The 18,912-nt window shown below is 39.4% G+C and overlaps 1 protein-coding gene across 1 annotated transcript; it reads right to left on the bottom strand.

Annotated features, from left to right (window-relative positions):
- Positions 1–15,014: 15,014 nt before the first annotated feature.
- On the bottom strand, positions 15,015–18,878 carry CFAP107 (cilia and flagella associated protein 107). Its single transcript, XM_064525651.1, has 4 exons — positions 18,359–18,878; positions 17,069–17,182; positions 16,017–16,194; positions 15,015–15,349 (listed from the first exon to the last, which is right to left on the bottom strand). The coding sequence occupies exons 1-4, from the start codon at positions 18,455–18,457 to the stop codon at positions 15,078–15,080; spliced, it is 663 nt and encodes a 220-aa protein (XP_064381721.1). The 5' UTR covers positions 18,458–18,878; the 3' UTR covers positions 15,015–15,077.
- Positions 18,879–18,912: the final 34 nt, after the last annotated feature.

Raw genomic sequence — 18,912 nt, 5'->3', positions numbered from 1 at the left:
TGGAATTTAGTTTTGTAGTAGTCAGAAAAGTAGCTCTGAAGGCAGAAGTCCTATCTTCTGAGACAGCCCCTTGTGCTATTTTTCAGTAAGAAGGAACTTCCCTACTCGGTATGGAATTGAATATTAACTATGTTAAATATATTTTATCACCACTGTAGGTTTAAAAGAAAAAGGACTTGTCATGACTGACTTTTAGGCTAGCACTAAGCCAGTCCTAGGAACTAGCCAGTTCACCTGCCAGGACTCTCACTGGTGAAACAAATTATTTCCAACCCTTTGGAGCCTCTTAGAAAAAAATTTTGGCACTTTTCTATTTGACTTTGACCAGAATTTAAGGAAAAGAGCTAAGCAAAAGAGTTCAATAAGATTTCATTTGGAGCGAAACTGAATTTTGTGGTTGACAAAAATTAAATTTTTTGTTTTACTTCACTTGATTAAAAAAGCCATAAAAATAAAATTATTTTTAGTGAACCCAAAAGCAGTATTCCTCTGATTTTGTGCCTCAACTACCAAATCAAGAAATCTATTATTTATTCAGGTCTGCTCCTGGGTTCCATTCCCAATAGCGTCCGAATGACTCAGCTGACTTAGTGAGCAGCTATGGACAAGGCAGTTAACCTTGCTATGCTGCGTTTAACCATCTGTAAAATGGATATGATACTACTTACCTGCCTGACAAAGCTGTTCCAAGGCTTAATTTTTAATCAAGCTCTGTAAAACACTTTGAGCTCACTGTACAAAAGGTATGCTGAGAAGCAAAATAGTTTTATTACCTTATTATTGCTTTTATAAGAATTACCTTTCCAAGGGTAATATAACATAAACTATATCAATATTCTAGATACAATATCAAAGAGAAAAGAAAGTTTAAAGAAGCGTAAGAAGGGATGTGCAGACTTTCTGACAGTCTAGGGTTCCTTTGTCCCTGTTAATTATACATGTGGTGCAACTTGTTAATGCATTTCTAAAGACATGTTGACACAAGCTCAGACCTCTGTCCTGGCACACGGTCTTTTGAGTTAATTTAACCCCAGGACCAGAAGGAACTGGACAACCTAGTTGAAGGCATTTCTATAACAACCGCGGTAGACTGCCGTCAAGAAAAGAGACTTCCTGTGCCAGTGAGAGGGAGCAGGAAGTAACGGTACACCTGCATGGGCAGCTCATTATGAATAATTCCTGCGGAAGGCCCTGGCATTACATTTCAGGCTGATTGTCCATGTAATATGACCATGTACCCTCCTGGATGTTGTTCCTCTACCTTTGTGCCCTCCAACAGTTTCAGAAAATGGTTACAAAAATACCTAATTTTACTAATAAAGTAATCGAGTCATTCAGAAGTTGTGTTTATGGTCAAATATTGGTTATGACCAGCATATGTAGAAACTAAGGATGAATTGTATTTGAACAGATTGCCTGTTATATGTTACAGTATTTAAGGCTTACTTAATCTTTTTATATTAAAAGCAAATTTGACAGTATATGTGCTTTGCAGGCACAAAACCCACACTAAATTACTATAATTACTATTCATTTCCCCATTAGTGGTGCAGCGTTTGAAGTACAATTCTGCTATGAGAAGTGACTGCATATATGGTTTTATGAGGTTTCCTTCTTTGTGGCATGCCAGAACCTCAAACCAAATGTGCATTCTTTACAAGGGAAAAGCTATTTTTGTGTGACTGGACAAAAGTGCAGCCTGAAACTTCCATGGGTCAAATTGTGGAAATTTGAGACTGTAGATAATAAGGTCATAGAGAACACCTTAATGTGATATGACGCTATTATAGTAGATGTAATCATTAATTAGGAAAATTTTTATTACATTTTTTCAGAATCACTTAGAAAATTAGACTTTCCAAATACAAAACTGCAACCTAGCTGGACTGGCCTAAATTAGAAAGTGTCACTGAAAGAGACATCCACACTGAGTGGCAGTTCTGCCAGTGTGAAATGCATTAGTTTGATTGTGTTACTTTGCTGATTCATTAAAAGGAAGTCCCCACAAAAGCATCTAAATATCACTGTGGCTGTCTCAGACAACTTATAAAATGAATTCTTTAAAAAAAAAAAAAAAAAAAAACCATCAAATGAACACTTTCTAAAGTAACTACTGATTCTGAGTGTGCAACTTGAGACACCTTGAGGGACTTGACCTTCAGATAGTACTGAGCACCTACCATCTGGAAATCACTAAAAATTGGAGGTATCTGAATAATTTCTGCGTGTTTGAAAATCCTAACTCTTGTATTTAGTTTTAGCTCTCTACCTGGAGACCAGATCTTTTGTATAAAATGAGTTCCTGTGGAAAAAAAGTTAAAAAATGTAACCCGAAACACTATAGTCATTACCACTATTATTTTTCCAGATTCTGTTGTTTTAGTGAGTTCTTTCTCTTCTTTCTTTTCCTTCCCCTGCTGTTCAGAACATACAGCTGGACAGTTATGAAAGTTAGAGATTTCACCACCAAGATATATCCACTTCAGACACATGCATTTAATCCATAGCCCAAATAATCCTCTAGTATTAAGCCTGTAGATAATGTTTGTTGCTAGACTTTATGGAATTGACCAGACTAATATTTTTTCTCTATCTACTAAATAAAAATAGGCTTCTTGTAATCTTTAAGCGTACCCACATCTGTCAGTGGCACAGACTGGTAGTTTGTCACTGTAAGAATTCATGCAAGTTTCTATCAGTCAAGTTGGTTTGATCAGTCTAAGCTACATGATAGTTCTCTATTCCCTGTTTGGCTGACACAACCTGTACAAAAGGAGATATGACTGGAGAGTTTATTAGGTGCATGACTTCTATAGGAGAAGGCATTTAGAGAAAAGCGCTGCTGTTGCAACAGTGTGAATGCAGGTGAGAACACCTTGCAGATGTTACCTATCTCTTGCTACTTCAAATAAAGCTCTGTTTGTGAATCCTAGGTCTCTAAGACTTTCATGGTTTTAGTTAGGGAAATGCTCAGGAAAATATTTGCAAAAAATCAAAACCAGAAAGGGATGAGAATATATTTTAAAAACTTGAACAACTAGTCAGACTCAGCCAGCAGTTTGTGGAGAATTCTTGTGATTGCTAGCCCAGTTTTCTTCCTGGCAGCGTTACGTATCATGCTAGAAAACTGGCTGCTGAAATGAATCGGTGTTTACTTAGCTTCTGCATTATTTTGATGCCTAAAAAGAATCTTTATTCAGATAGGGGCATCAAGAGTCCCACTTCTTTTTTGAACACAGACTTTCCTTTTCCATATCTCTGCCACAGAAGGGCACAGAGTCGTAAGTGGTTCCTAGATCTGAGGTCAGACATCTCACATCATGGAGTCAGTATACAGATTTGTCAGACTGTGTAACAGAACCCCTTGTATTAGTGAAACCACATGATAATCGGTTCAGGTAGGGGCGTTGGGAATGATGTCTTCTGCTGGAGCTGGAAGTTAGCAGGTGCTGCATTCCACAGAATGAGAGACAACAGGCACAGATTGGTCAGTTGGACTGCAAAAAAAAATTTAACATACTTCCCCAGTCAATACTACCGGCTCTTAAGCAGGTGCCTACAGCATATGCAGTAGCTGTGCAGTTTCCTCCTTCAGACTAAGGCTGTACTTGGCTTTGAAGGGTTAATGTTCTCTTACTCTCCTTTCTCTCTCTCTCTCTCCCTCTCTCTCTCTCTCCCTCTCTCCTTTCCTCTGTCACTGGCTCAGAGCACTGGCTTTCATCTGAAGGGCACAGCATATTGAGTGATGTTCACATGATACCAATGACAGCAGCATGATAAGCCTATTTCTGACAGTGTGGCAAATTACTATTATGAAAGCCCAGTACATTTGATTGCAGTGTGACTTTCAGAAGGGATCACCCAGCAAGGTTATGAAAGGCCCACTGTTTACTGCAGTAACGCTGACGTGCTGGAAAAGAATATCAAGAACTCTTTAAATAAAAAAAGGTTTGGGAGATTCCCAATTCATAAAACATTTGGCCGACTATATCCAGCGAAGTATTATGTTTCTCTAAATTGCAAAGGAAAAACTATCAGCAAAATTTCCTAGGCTTTTTTCTTTTTTGGTGAAATGTGTTTGCTAGAGATTCACTCTGAGGGGATCATCGAACGGAGGTTCTCCTTCGCCTCTGACACTCGTTTGCTTTAGGAGGTTATAGTTGTTCTGTCTGCCTCCTTATTCCAGTCAAAGATCAGGATCTCATTTGTCTGTACAGTGCCCAAGTTAAAAAGAGAATAAGAGTGAAAGAAAAAATTAAAAGCAGAAGTGGGGGGAGAAACAGACAATTTGTGGGCTAGGAAAGCAAGGACATTACCAGTAAAAGAAGCATATTTTGCAAAATAAAGACCTTGCAGTTACCTATTTGTTGCGTTATTTTCAGGATCCAAGGGCACGTTACAACGTGGAGGTAAATCCCTGCCCCAAAGACCTTCCTGTCAAACTTATTTGTGGTGTAATTCAATTGGCAAAATTAGAAACATCGAGGATTAAATGGCTTAGCTTTATGGTGCAATTTTTATCATGCCAGTGGGTGTGAAGGTGGCTTCATTGTGAAATAGGTTTTTATTCAATTATCTAACAAATAGGTATGATTATTACCTTGTTTTTTCTAGACTTTTCTGTTAAAGCTTTAACTTAGAGTAAATCTCTAACTGGGTTTCCTTCTATTAATTGTGATAGAAGCAAGTGGTGATTACGGCATTCATAAGCAGTGTTCTGGATGCTTACCTTAATTAGAGCATGTGTGCCATCTTTTACGTAGAAGAAGCCTGGGAAGCCTTAGCATTCCTGTTAAATTTCAGCTCAAGCACATTTGGCCCCCCCGCAAAGGCAAAAATATTGGACTCTGCTACCTTTTAAGCAGTGTTTCGGAGCATTGTTCTTTTGATACTATATTCCAGCTGAAGCGATACAGTAAAGTGCTTATCGTGCGTATGAATCTCATTAGGATGCTGAATTATGAAAAGCCCTGTGAAAAGCATTTTTTTAAGCATCCCCGATTTATTACAGCTCTGAGATACTGAGAAAAATAAGTTTTGTTTTAAGCAAGTTTATTTGTAATAAACAAGAAATATGTGCTGTAGAGTTAGGAATTTTAATTTCTCTACACTTCATTCAGTGAAGCAGCTACTTCATTAGCCTTGTCTACCTTTGCTGAGGCAAACATGTTTGTCCTGGCAGGTAAAACTTGAAGTATGGCAAATTTAGATGTCTGTCTCCTTCCCTCTTCACCTCGCAGTTGCAGAACTGCTTAAATACATCTGATCTCTGTAAATATGAATAAAAAATATAAAAGCCCCTAAAGTTTAGGTAGAAACTCCTATAATTTGTTCGACTTCTCTGAAAATCAGTGGAAGACAACTTGCCTCAAAAAGTCCCCAAACATCTGCAACCTTAGCACCTTTAAAAGCTAGAATGAAGCACATCGATCAATATATCATATATAAGTATACCAACTTTTAGTAAAAGAAATGATTCACTCTCCTAGTTACCTCCATTTTCGTGGCCAAGTAGAGCATTCACGTGGCGTTTTCTTTAGGATGTGTAGCCAGTACAATACTGTGTGTCTGCTGGCTGGAATGTGTCCATCCCAGTCTCCTTTTCCCAGCTGAATTAGGGAAATCAATCCCTTCGTTCTGCAAGTGGAGACTTACAGGATTTTTGTGTTCTGCCGCTATAGCAATGTGAATATATTTAGCTGATGATTGGATATGGCTTCCATATGTAGGTGACCAAGGCCTGGCTTAGGTTTAGGCTGACAGACCAAATGTCTGAGGTCAGATGTGTAGCATCAACAGCTGTCTCTTTTAAGGGTTGCTTTTTAAAGGCATGTGTTCCTGGAATTTGTTTCCTGGGTGGCATGTTCTGCCATGGAGAGGCCAAGTGATTAAATAACCTTTTCAAATATGTTTTGTACTTTGCTGTAAGGCTCTAAGGTAATTGTCTCTGAAATCAAATTTGTGATGGCAGAAGCTTTGGTGCAAGCGAATGGCTGTGGTTATCACCTTCCCCAGAGAGATCTGAGAGGTGAAGTAATGACAAATTGTCTCTTCAGCATTCTCTATCAGATTGAACTTGTTTCAGCAGGACTCAAACCCAGATAGGATCATCTGTGCCTGTACTTATATCAGTGTAACTCCCCCGGGTTAATACAGTGAACATTTTGTCCCTGTAACTAAGGGCATGTCAGAGCTCCATTTGCATGTTATTTAAGATATTTGGATAAACAAGAATTTTACCTCTGACTCCAGTGGGGCCAGAATTTCACTTAAAATCTTTGGAGAAATAAATGCTGATACTGAAAATGGCAATGCCATGTTGGTGTATACAAGCTGGGAAAGTGAGTGCTCTTACTATTTGTGGTGAACAAAGACTGTGGTGTTGGCCAGCTTAGGTACAGAGAAGTTGTCTAGTCACAACTGCGCAGGACGTGGCCTAAGCTGCAAAACCCACCACAAAGTTGAGCCCCATGCACTGTAGCTAAATTGCCACAAGTACCCAAGGCAGCTGCTTAAAGGTTGCTGTGTTCCTAATACTGAACTCGCATCAGTGACTTGTTTGTAGACCCACCCATGTCCACACTGATGCCAGTACATCATTACTTGGGTAATTAGACACAGATGGATTGCAGTCAGTATCTGTTGCTAAAATATCTTATGATCATTTATGGAAAGTCCCAGCATTAGGAGAAGAAGAGGACACAGAGAGTTTCCAGCTTTCACAAAGTGACCCTTCCTCTGAAACCAAAAAAAAAAAATGTTTGGTGGCACAACTCAGCTATCTGCCACCATAATCTGGTAAAGAGAATTCTTGGTTTCAGGGTTGAGACTGGCTAATCAGACATCAAGTGTGTGATTTATTCTAAAAAGAAAAAGGAAAAAAACAACAAAAAAGAATTCCCCCAAAACTTTGAAGTGTAAGTGAATACAGGAAAGGGGGATTCTTATGAATCATCACAGTCTAGAAATAGACTTATTTCTGATCCCAAATATGGAATTGCAGTACTAAGTATTAACAGCCTGACCATGTCTTTTACAGACAGTTGGAGTCTTTCCACTGTTTTCAATTGACTTTGGGACCACATTGTATGTAACACATATCGTGCTGTACAGTTCCTAATTTCCAACTGATAATACGGTGTAGGTTCCTGCTGTGATATATAATGATATCATTTCCAGCAGAGTTTATGGACCGACAATGATAGATGCTAGTTTAGTTTCAGAGCAAATTTATGCTTAGGTGTTTCAACTTACTCATTCAATGGGTGATACTGCAGTAAATCTGTGTGTCAGTATTTATTTCACATAGACAATATGTGGTATTCCTGACATAGGAATTCCACTGCATATGTGAAAACAAGGAAATAATTACTGTTGCAGAATATTAAAGAGTAAAAAAAAAAATTGGCAGTAGTGGGTTCCTTAAAATAAGCCTTAAAAAATGACCCAATATACTTTGAGGAAAGAAAAATGCTATTTTGACTATGAAACTGGCAAATTCTACCATTTTGATTCCACAGTGGTAGTCTCTATAAAATAAATGATTTAAAAGCTGCTATTTCTCCCTGTCTGGAGGTAAATACACTTTTTTGTTCACTTTTTTGTTCTAACAAAGCTGAATAAAATTAGAGCACTGATTAAACTCGCCCTGCCTCTGCGCCTGCTGTCTTAGCTTGAGGCAGAAGCAGATGACTGTGGTCTCTAAGATTGTCAAACTAGTGCCATAAGCCAAAGCTACATTCACTTTAAAAAAATGAAATTTATTCCAGCTTGGTAACATGCTGGCCCATTATTTCAGGTTTTTGGTGCCAATGTTCAGATTTTTAAAAAGGCCATCTCAAACCTCACAGGCATTTTTGACATTTTTCCATTTACAAGGTTGGTATTTGGGGGCTTGAAAGTGCTTTGTTTGTTTTAGTATCTTAACTTCTAACACTTTATCTGTGTCACCAGTTCACTGGAAGATGCTATTTTGATTTTCCTCATTAGCAGCTCTGAAAAAAGGGGGAAAAAAATCCTAGCACATTTCTGATTTAGTATTAATTGGAACGTATTTTTGCCTGTAGCAGTTTGCCGATTATGGGATTTCTGTGCTACTGGCTGAGGTGGCTTTGCAAATATTCCCTATAAATAGAAAATAAGAAGGCTGTTTCTGTGAAATGACCAGCTAGAGAAAAAACTCATTAATCGGGGGGAAAAGTACAGACCAACCACACTGCCTAACGCTGATCTTTTAAGCACAGGCTGACAATGCTCTCTGAACAGTTGAGCAGAATAGGTTGGTACACACTAACATTTGGGGGGGAGAAAGTTTAGTCAAGTGGTTAAAGTATAGCAGTAAGGCCCAAAAGGCCTGTGTGGTTTCTCCAGCTCTTGTAGGGACTGGCTGTCAGCAAATTCCCTTCTGCTTTGGAACTCGGTTCAGTTGCTGTCGAAGGGCCAGTTCACCCCGAAAGCTGCGGGAGCAACGCTTGCGCGATATCAGGGTATTGCATCATGCAGTAGGAAAGGTAAAAGCAGCCAGTGTGTAAAACACATAGCTTCGCCTGACGATGCAAATTGTTCGTGTTAAAACACTGCAGGTTGTTTTAGGCTGGCTGGCATCGACTCTTTCCGCCTTCCACGTACTCTGTACTGCATTGATTTCAGCAAGACCGTTTCTGGAAAAAAATACTACTCGTGAAACAGAGGCTTCCTGTTACCTTGTCTGTCAGTCACGTACCATTTAGCAACTACCTGTGTCGTCATCTACTTTGTGTTGACTGTAGAGAATCAGGTTTGCTTTGCCCTCCATCCTACATTTGTACTGTAGGAGGGAGAAAGAATAGTTTCAAAAGCACCTTTCCTCCCCAAGGGTTTCAAAACATTTGGAAAAGCTGCATCCTCTGAACAGAAATATGGCACCTTTTTAAGGAAAATGTGGAAGTTATTTGCACGGAAGGAAGAGAGGGTGCTCATTTTTCTCGGGTTGAAGAGGGGATCTAGGCCGTTAAGTAGCACACCAGCTCTCAAGCGCCAGCAGTCCTTTGGTTAACGCTGAGACTTTTGCACGCCATGCACTGAGCCTCAGCGTCCCCCGACGGTCAGGACCGCACAGGGCAGCCACCGGGAGATCGCTGTCCTTGTCAGCTGCCGGATGCCGGGGAATCCTGGACACCGCAGTGCAGGCTTGAGGAAGGCTAACGCAGCGGCAGGTGTGCCACCTGCTGCCTCCTCGTGTGTCCCCACTGTCCTTACTCTCAGCGTTCAGCCTAGGCCTCGCTCCGCTCTAGCCTGCTTGTGGTTTTACTGACGTTACGTTCGGCAGTGGGATTGCGGTATTTAGGCCTAAAGCGCTCCAAAGGCTAGATTAAGGGATTTGCTTTCAGTATTTGTAAGTAGCAGCGGCAATGGAAAGTGTCCCAGCAGTATATAGTACCATACATGGTGAAAGAGGTCCACAACTGTTTTAGTGTTTGCTGTTTTACCAGGTTGTGCTAAGCACATTTTTAAAAGTAAAATTGCTGGTACATGAAATGTCAGGAATTCTGAGGGAAAGTGGGGTGTCCAGTGAGAGTATTAACATAATTAAAGGCCCTTTTAGAGCTGAAGCATTTGAGGGAACAGAAGAAAAATGTAGGATTGCCTCTATGGCTCAGTGGATTTTTATAGCATTCTTATAGATTCTCAAAATGAAGGGTTTAATTTAGAATGCTGACTCTGTGGGCAGCATCAGCAACTTCTGATGTGCAAAGCCATAGCTTCTGTATTGCTTTAAGGATTCAAAATTGTTTTATTTTCATTTTTAAAAATCCAGGGTTTTCTGTGCATAGGCTGAGGTGCACGGGAAGCTCAGACAACGCGCAGCCTCTAAGGCCGTTCTCCGTAAGCACTTCTCTGTCTGGCATGAGCGTTCCCCATCTTGAGGTGAACTGAGGAGGACGGGGCTCCGTGCCAGCTGGTGGGACCGGAGCCCTCCAGTAAAGGATGTCACGGTTCCGTGGCAGAATGTAGCTGCTCATAACTTCAGGGAGACGCCGGTAGCATTCCTCTAGGGACCCTTAACTATCTCCAAGTCCAAACACTGTCAAGGACAAAGGCTACCATCTGGTCAATGTTCTCTTTAAATATAGTGCTAACTAAATTTAGTGCAAATCTGCTGTGAAAATTTACAGCTTGTAATATTTACCTGACAGTCATCCAGACCCTCTAGTCCAAATATACAGTTCCTTAAATTAGACACAAAATATGTCATGAGGCAGCAGCCTAAATTATATATTTACAGCACTGAAGCAGATAAGTACATATTTATGCAGCCAATCCTGACTTCTTATTTAAAGAACTGGAATGGCTTGTTCAATGTATTTTTAAAATCCTGCTGGTGTGTTTAACCAGTCCAACCCCTGGGAGCTCTCTGGGCCGGGGGCTGTCTTTGTATTGTCTGCTTTTAGCGGCGTTCTGCACGGTGAGGCTGGAGGCCTTGGGCAGTGTTGCAACTGAAGGAATAAAAGTATGTGATGATAAAGAGCAACTCCCTATGAAATGACTGTGCCTACAGATTTTTTCCTTCTTAACAAACATTATTGTCCCAAACCAGCTAGTACATTATTTATGTAACAATCCCATTATGGGTCATTGTTGAATAGAACTCGGGACCTTCAGCACTCAAAGCGAATGCCTCCATCACAGCAACTACAGAATTATTTCCATTATATGCTGTCAGGAGAGGGTTCTCTCCTGCACCAACTGGGTGAGGAGTTACCTCACTGCTACATATAGAAAAATATAATTCTATTTTGCAGCAGCTCTCCAATATCCCAGAGTTATTCCTTTATGAAGTAATTTCCATACAAATAGCCTTTTCAGCCTGAATAGGTCTTAAATCATAAGAAAACGGGACAAAAAAAGACCCAAAGGAATGTGTTCATTGGAGAAGTGTGTAGCATGGATCAGATTCATGACATGCTACAGCATTTCTATTGCATATAGCTACCCTTAAGATGGGTGGCTCCTTCAATTATGAGTGTGGAACATAGGTTAAGTAAGAGGTTTTGGTGAAGAATGTATCACGTTTTGGGAAGATTGCAATGTTTATTCAGGTGAGTAAGCAGTGCTTAACCACATAGTCTTACTGAAATCAGAGGAACTACACACATACATGATCTTACATGCCAGCTGTAACCTTCTTGGGAACTGTAGTTCCTGTTGATGTGTAATAGTATTCCTATGAGGAAAGTAGCACTGAGCAGAAAAGAAAGACCGAATGCAAACTCTTTTTGAAAGCTAGCAAATGAATTTTTTTCCTGAAGTGGTAGAACCCCATATAATAGGAAAATTATCATCATAAATATATTGCAACTTAAATCTGCTTACGTGGTCCAAACCTGCAGAAAAGAGGAAAATATCAGTGGTATGGTTTGAAGATGGTGCCCTTTAAGAGCTGATCATTCCAGCTCAGTTCAACAAATAGTACAAAAAGAAATAAAAAAGGAAGAGGCTAGTTATTAATGTCTATTTGGTGTTTTCATCACCAGTATAAAAAATGCCTGTTTAAATGTACAGGCAACCTTTGTCAGATATGTGTGCATAGAGTATTGGCTATCAAAGAAAGCTTTGCTATATTATGGGAGCAGAATCAGTCTGGGTTCCAATCTTTATACATGCTTAAAGGTACTGCTCAGAGAACTGAGTGCAATGGCATGTGCAGATTTGGAGGACAGAACTTAGCAGGCATTGTGTCCCCATGAGGCAGTGCTTAAATTCAGACCAGTGAAGCTGTTTTTAACAGCAAATTGACTATTAGATAGCTTTTCTTAAGCACCTTCTAAGGCATATTTGTAACTTTCCAAAAGAGGCTTCCTGACCATGAGAACAACCTCTTGTCAATACCCTGTTTCTCTTCTCCCTGAAACCCTGCCATTTTGTCTCTGTGACCACCCTCACCTCGCAGTTGGCATGCACAGTCCCAAATTATTGCAGGACTTGCCAGCCAGCATCACTGTTCCTTGTCTGAATCCCAACCCTGACTGAGCATCTCAGTCCAAAGAATCCAGCTTCTTTTTAATGCAGCTCATCTAGGCTGACATCAGTCTCCTTCAAGGCAAGAAATATGCTTGCTTTGAGAGATGTGCATCAATTCTAACTTCCACCTTGTCTCTCTAATGTCACAGAAGTTCAAATCTGAGGCTGATTTCTCACAGTCAAGACTATCTGGAATGTTTTCATAAAAGACAGTTGTATCAAAACATCTATTTACTGCATGAAAAGTTGAAGAAATTAGTGAGCTCTTGCTTTCCAGTCACAAGTGACTACAAGGCCCTGAGATTAAAAGAACTGTCTGAAGTAAAGCTTGGATGTTTCTATCAAATCTGAAAAATAATTTGCATTTAAAGAAAAAGCCTGTTTTGGCATGGTGATATTTAATGGTAATATCTGATCAAATAAGTTTCTATTATCTTTATCATTAGGTAATGATAAAGCATGAAGAAGATAACCTCTGTTTTAGTGTTTCACCTTGAGTGAGTAAAAATCCTTGTAATTGCCAGAGATGTGGTAGGGTGAAACGTATTTGTGTTAGATACAGACCCAGTATTTATTACTGAAGGAGTCTTTATCCCACCAATATTTTAACCAAGGGCATTGGGTAAAACATCGTTTGACCCACAGCAAGTAGTAGGATCTGTGAACTACAGCTGTAGGCATCCTTCATTTTTATGTGCCTTTTCTACTGCAGCGCACTTATGCCAAATGCAGTATAATACTGGAAAAATTCTGTGTATATGCTTACCTCTCCCTATTAGCAAAAGCTAGATATGCAGGATTCACGTTTTGCTGCTGGTTGTTCAGCCAGTGTTTGATTCCATTTTCACCAAACACAGATCAAGAGATGGAAAAGTCCTAACTCTTTCTGTCATAGCATGAGTTAACAGGCTTGGAAACTTCAGTCACTAAGAAGCTAGTTATATCTCTGTGATGCATATTTAGTATTGCTCAAGTGAAAACAGCTAATCAGTTAAACAGCTCAAAGCAGATACTTTGCTGCTGGGTATTATTAATCACAACTGACATGTCTTGTAGAGTTGTGCATTTTTTATATTTAAGAAGCTCTCTATGAAAATGCGTTTCATTCAGTTTGCTGGCATGATTTGGTTCCTTTGGGCATCATAGTTGTATATTTTACTTGTAAATGGCTCAGTAATTGAACAGATTAGACCTGTGCTTGGGGAGCCCTGCCCAATCTGCTTATAGATTTGGAATGACTGTCTTCATACAAATTTCATAGGTGGTACTTGTGCATGCCAGTAATTCCCTTTGCATCAAGCTTGTCATTTCATTCCATATGTGAGCTTTGCTTTTAGAAGCACTGCAGATAATAGTCATAAATGTTTCATTTACTATGAATATTTAATATTTATAAATGATTGATGACCAGATTTTTAAGCAAACTGATAGAGCTGTGTGAAATGAAGAACACCTTTGTATGTTTGTCTGAAGTCTATTCTAGATATTATATGGGCTTTCTTTTACTATTAAAAGCCTGATTCATATTTGCTTTAATAATATTAGCACATGGGTAACAAACAAAAATACACTACTTATAGTCGTATTAGCAATAAAATGAATCTGGATGGAATCCCTTGTGGGTGCAAGAATTTATGTATCTGCCAGATTTCACCCCATTGTAAGGAATACCTTCTTTTTGTGTTCCTTTAAAGATAATTTTTCAAAGAGAATATGTTTTTGTAACACAGTGCTAATACTGACTGTGATTCAGTGCTCACTTTCACCTGTTTTTGCTTTTAGTTTGTTTTTAATGAGTCTCTGATCTCTCTGGGACTTAGAAGCAAAATAAAGCTGTATCTAATTATCAGGGCTCTTCGAGCTCAAAATGATTTCATTAACAATGCTGCTGTCTGATTTATGCAACCAACTGGGGGTCTGCTTACATCTCTGGCAGATGTTCGGGGGTGCCTCACAAAGATCAGTAAATATTCACTTTGCCAGTAGATGCCACTGTTGCTCTACACAGACATGCCTATGTTACTAACTTGAAAATCAGTTCAACTTTGAGAAAGCAAAATTAAATCACGGTTACTAAAATGTAGCTTTGTGCAGAGATAGAGCTCTATATTGACCATGGCCAGAGGCTTGACCATGCCAAGACTAAGAAATATGCTTTAAAGCTTTGCCTAAAAATAATTATATTATTGCTAGTCTTGATCCGAATTGATGAAGAGATGAATATGCATTGAAGTAATTGCAGATATATTTCATTTAAGCCTTTAACTTGCTGGTGAGCCTTAGACCCATAGTAGCTGAACCTTACAAATATCTCCTCTGGACAAAATACGATTTAAATGCAAAACTTGCACATCGGTGCAATAAGAATTTGGACTTCTGTCAGCACTTTGTGTGTAGGTCATTCACAAGCTTTCTGATAATTAAATAAAGTATAGGGTGGCCTATCCAGCAACATAAAGGCTACCTACTGCTATTTTCTCTTGGTTTACTGTTTGGTAATGCAGGGCCAACTAATGTAGTTCACTTTGCAGCTTATCTACCATTAAGTGCCTTTGGTAAGTAAAACCAAGGGCAAATGAAGGTCTGCTTGCTTACTGTACTGGGAGAAACCTTGGTTCACCTTGTGCTTAGATAGCCAGCCCTTTCACATGCTTACTTACACATGCTCTTAGATGATTCAGACATAGAATAACACAAGTTTCTTTTCTCCTCATTCTTTAAAGAAATACTGGCAAGCTGTATAAAAATGAAATAACAGCGAAGGACAAAGTAATCAAGAGATTCATATCCTTTTAGGATCACTCCAGCTTTTTTTTTTTTAACTGCAACTATTCACTGACTAGAGACCGACAGATGAAAATTTAGTTTTCAGTGATTTAACATTTTCTGTTGAAGAAACATTCCCAGCCAGCTGCAGTTCAGAATGTAACTCAGCAGCTTTTTCTAACTAGTCAGACATTCACCTATATAACCTAATTCCCATTCCTTCCACATGGATCAGATCACTCTTAATATAAGAGCAACAAGCTGTATTTAAGTAGCACTTGAGATCACCATAAGCAGTTTACACAGATGCATCAGTTTGTTGTGTCTCTGGCCAGCTGGCCTAGGACTTGCAGATATTTCTGAGCCCCTTCATAGTCCAGGGTTGTACTAACATTATGAGGAGGATGTCCCTGGCTGGAAGAAAAGTCATGGGTTATAGCTGGTTGTCTAAGTCGACAAGTAGCAAAAGCAGAAATTGGTGGGTTTTCATAGGAGACAGTGTAGATGCTGTTCATCACTCCAGCTTCTTTCTTGTGCCATTTTTTCTTTAGCTGCTCAAGAAGGCCATAGTTGGTGGGTGGTTCTGAAACAAGAAATGATTAGATATTATAAATGATAGAATTAAATTGATGGGTATTCTTACTCCACATGTTCATAGGGAGCATTTGTACTAGTTTGACAGTGGGTTAAGGACAAAACTGAGATTTTTTTGCTCTCGGAGCGTGTGTGCCTACCCTTTGGCTGAAAGGGAAAATCACTGTTAGATATCAATAGGACATCAGTAATGATAGAAATGTAAGCAGTTCTGATTCCTCATAGTCTCTCTGGCAGGTATGAAAAAAAAATCAGCAAACCTGTACATATCAGTTAAATTCAGAGACATAACAATAATAATCAGTGACTGTTCCAGTTTACTATGGGAAAAAAAAAGTCAATTTTAAGAAATTTGAAAAATCATGAGCTAAATTCTCCTCCCAGTTACACCTCAAATACTGCTTATTTTCGGCTGGTTTTGCGTTATTGCATAGAGGAGGATGTTGTTCAGCCAGTGGATATGTTATATGGATAACATTTCTATTTTTTCAAGCAGAAAAATAAGCTACTGACTAGGTAAGAAAGTAGTGAAAAGACACTGCAAAGATCTGGTTTCAGAACGAATTTTAAAACTGGAGGGGGTTCCTGGCTCTTAGCCTTTACACTGACCACTACACAATGTTCCATTTCTTTGAATTAAAAATACCAGAAACTACCAAGAATGGGGAAATCTGATTTCTCAGGAATCCAGGCCAACTTGCGTCCATTCCATCTGCGGAGGGCAGGCAGCAGAGTGTTATGACCATGTCTATTGTAGTTATCGTCATACTCTGATACTAAATTTCGGCTGCTTGGCTCCTCATGATGTGTGAAGAAATGCTGCTTTGGGAGGCCCTGAAATGAGATGTATATGAAACCATGCTGTTTGTCTCTGTGCATAGCATTCAGGTAGTTTAGCATGCTTTTAAGTCAGATTGCGCCATCAGTGATACCACAACAATTTATGAATACTTACATTACTTACAATATAATCTCTAAGGCATTTACCTTTAAAATAAGGTGAATTCCAATCAAATTAAGCAATTACGTCTGTATGTTTTGAGACGTATTTATCTGATTTGAATGTATACATCATGCATTTGCAGGTATATTTAAGCCTGCAACTGAAAAACTGATTGTGTTGTGCTTCTGAAATGTTTTTGTTCGCTACCATTGCATATACTTTCTAATTATCTGTCGGGAGGGAATGATCAGAATATTTGGGGATGGAGATGCACCTCAGAGGAAGGGATATTCAAGCAGGTGATGCTTGTGGGAAAAGTATTATTCTGAAAGATCTGGGACTCATTTATGTGCAGTTCGTTCCTGTGAGTCAGGAGTGCATTGATGAAAAAAATCTGCTTTTGCTAGCAAGTTCCTGGTAAGCCCACAAAATGCCCTGAGAACACTGTACCCCCCCCCCCCCCCCCGCCAGCTAGTAACAAGCTGATTTTCTTCATGTGCACTGGTTCCCCTAAGAAGATGATGCTGGGAAGCAACCAGAGTACCACAGGGTGTGTGCTGTTTCTCTAACTCTGAAAGGGATCCTACCTTGATCCCCCATGTGAGGTAGCTCTGGATCCTCTAACCCAGCCACTGAGGTGCAGTGCCGCCTTCTACACACATACTCATTTAAGAATACAAGGTAGGATTTAAGTGTTAGTCATAATTCGTTGCTGTTTGGAGTGCTGACATACACAACCTTATATATGAAATTTCTTTTACATACCTCAAGTCTCTTCATAAAGGTTCTCCTTGATGTTTGGTCTGGTTTGTGATCCAGGAAGTAAATGAAGTCTGTTCTGTATGTGCTGTTGCTGGGTTTCTCACTGACTTTTATAAACTAGAAAGATATACAATACTCAGTACAGCTAAGGCAATCCGATAAATTTAGAAGTCTGTTCCAGTGCTACTTTCTTCATCTATGTATTTAAAAAGCACTTACTTGAAGTCTGTGCTGCATACTTTTTCTCAAATGGTAAAGTCAGCTAGTATAATCAGCCATTGTAAAATTCTGGATTGAGTCCTTGGTGTAAATGTAAGATTCTATACAGCCCTTGAGAAATCATTCATGGTTTGGTGTCACATCCTTTCACTGGCAGTGTGAACTAGTGCCTGAAAAGGATGAATGGGCCCATTTTCCTCTCTTTGTCCCTAGATCTACTGTCTGCCACAGCAGGCTAATCCCTGCAGTACAGTCTCTAGCATTTTGCCCCAGCACAGTTGAAAGAAAACCAAGAAATGGGATGTCTTCCATGGAGGACCATTCCCCTGCTTATTTCTTCAGTCACAAAGGTTTTTTTCTTAATATTCTAACTGCTTTTCTGTTTCTTATTGAATCCTCATTTATAATTTAATGAAATACTTTAAGGATTTCTTTTTTCTGTGTGATGTTTATACCCTTAAGCTATCTTTATTTCCTTTGATCATATCAGATCTCATAAATGTCAGGCAAAAAAAAGATCTGAAGGAAGTAGTTTTAGTGGAGTCAGGAGGAATTGTCCTAACAGGTCCGATATGGAAGCCAGCTGGCATGTTTTAATAAAAATAAAATACATAATGACAAAATTTTGCTCAGTTTTAAGTAGGTTATACAAAGGTACTGTGGTTTACACAGGCAAATGGAATCAATATCCAAATTATTAAAGATACAGTTAGTGTAAGCATTTATGGAAGGGCTAATGAAGCCTCGGTTGTATACTATTGGTATATATTGTTACGCTACTGTTGTATAGCACTGTGCGGTGAATGCTATAAAAAAGCCCCAGCATTTTAATCGGCCAGTGTTATATCCAGTGTGAACCACACATTATACCCCATGCTTAGGCATTGCTTGTGTCTTGACTTAGGGGGAAGAACGTCAGATCATAAGAACAAAGTGAATGAATGCAAGCCAGTCAGGATGCTCATCCTTCTCCCTTTTAGGCGACTCTCACTTAGAGTGCAGTAGTAAACTATCTCCAGAGCATTGGTTCTGACCCACTCTATTCCTGTTCTCATCTTTCTTTCCTGATCTTACCCTTTTCCTCTCTTCCAACCAGTTTCCAATCAGAACTTTAGTAGAGTATTTGGGTTCAATCTTCCACCAATCCTGTCCATCTATTTGCGATGCAGTCATACTTCTTTGTCTCACCAGCAGTACCCTCCCTGTGAGTATAATCACGGTCCTTCCACTTCTGGAGGTGAAAGATAACTCAGTAGTCCAGCACTAAAAGTAGGGCAGAAAGGGGCTGCACCTCTGCCAGCTGTGTGGTCAGAAACATAGGTGGTTTGTGGGATCGCTCTGGCTTAGAACCATTTGCGTTTGGTATCTCCACGGTGACTGTCAATCCACTAACCACATTCTAGGCATATCTATATGATGGTATTTGCTGTTGAGCAAAACAGTGGCTCCTAATTCACTACAGTCAGCTGGAGTTTTTTCTCTAATAGAGTTCAGAATAAGAGCATAAAGTATGTCTCAAAACATTGTGATAAAAGTGACATGCACATTTACACCAACACACTGCACCTACCTGCACAATACACACAATCTCTCTTCACAGACAGATAAAGACATGTTTTATTTGAAAC

The sequence above is a fragment of the Dromaius novaehollandiae genome, chromosome 24 (assembly GCF_036370855.1).
Source record: "Dromaius novaehollandiae isolate bDroNov1 chromosome 24, bDroNov1.hap1, whole genome shotgun sequence".
Classification (NCBI taxonomy): Eukaryota; Metazoa; Chordata; class Aves; order Casuariiformes; family Dromaiidae; genus Dromaius; species Dromaius novaehollandiae.
This window is presented reverse-complemented; position numbering and strand designations above follow the sequence as displayed.

Coding starts and splice junctions, on each gene's coding strand:
- CFAP107 (XM_064525651.1), bottom strand. CDS start 18,457: ATGACTGCATCGCAAATAGATGGACAGGATTGGTGGAAGATTGAACCC. Junction 17,183..18,358: donor GGTTGGAAGAGAGGAAAAGG/GTAAGATCAGGA, acceptor ATATCTTTCTAG/TTTATAAAAGTCAGTGAGAA. Junction 16,195..17,068: donor CCTTTATGAAGAGACTTGAG/GTATGTAAAAGA, acceptor ATCTCATTTCAG/GGCCTCCCAAAGCAGCATTT.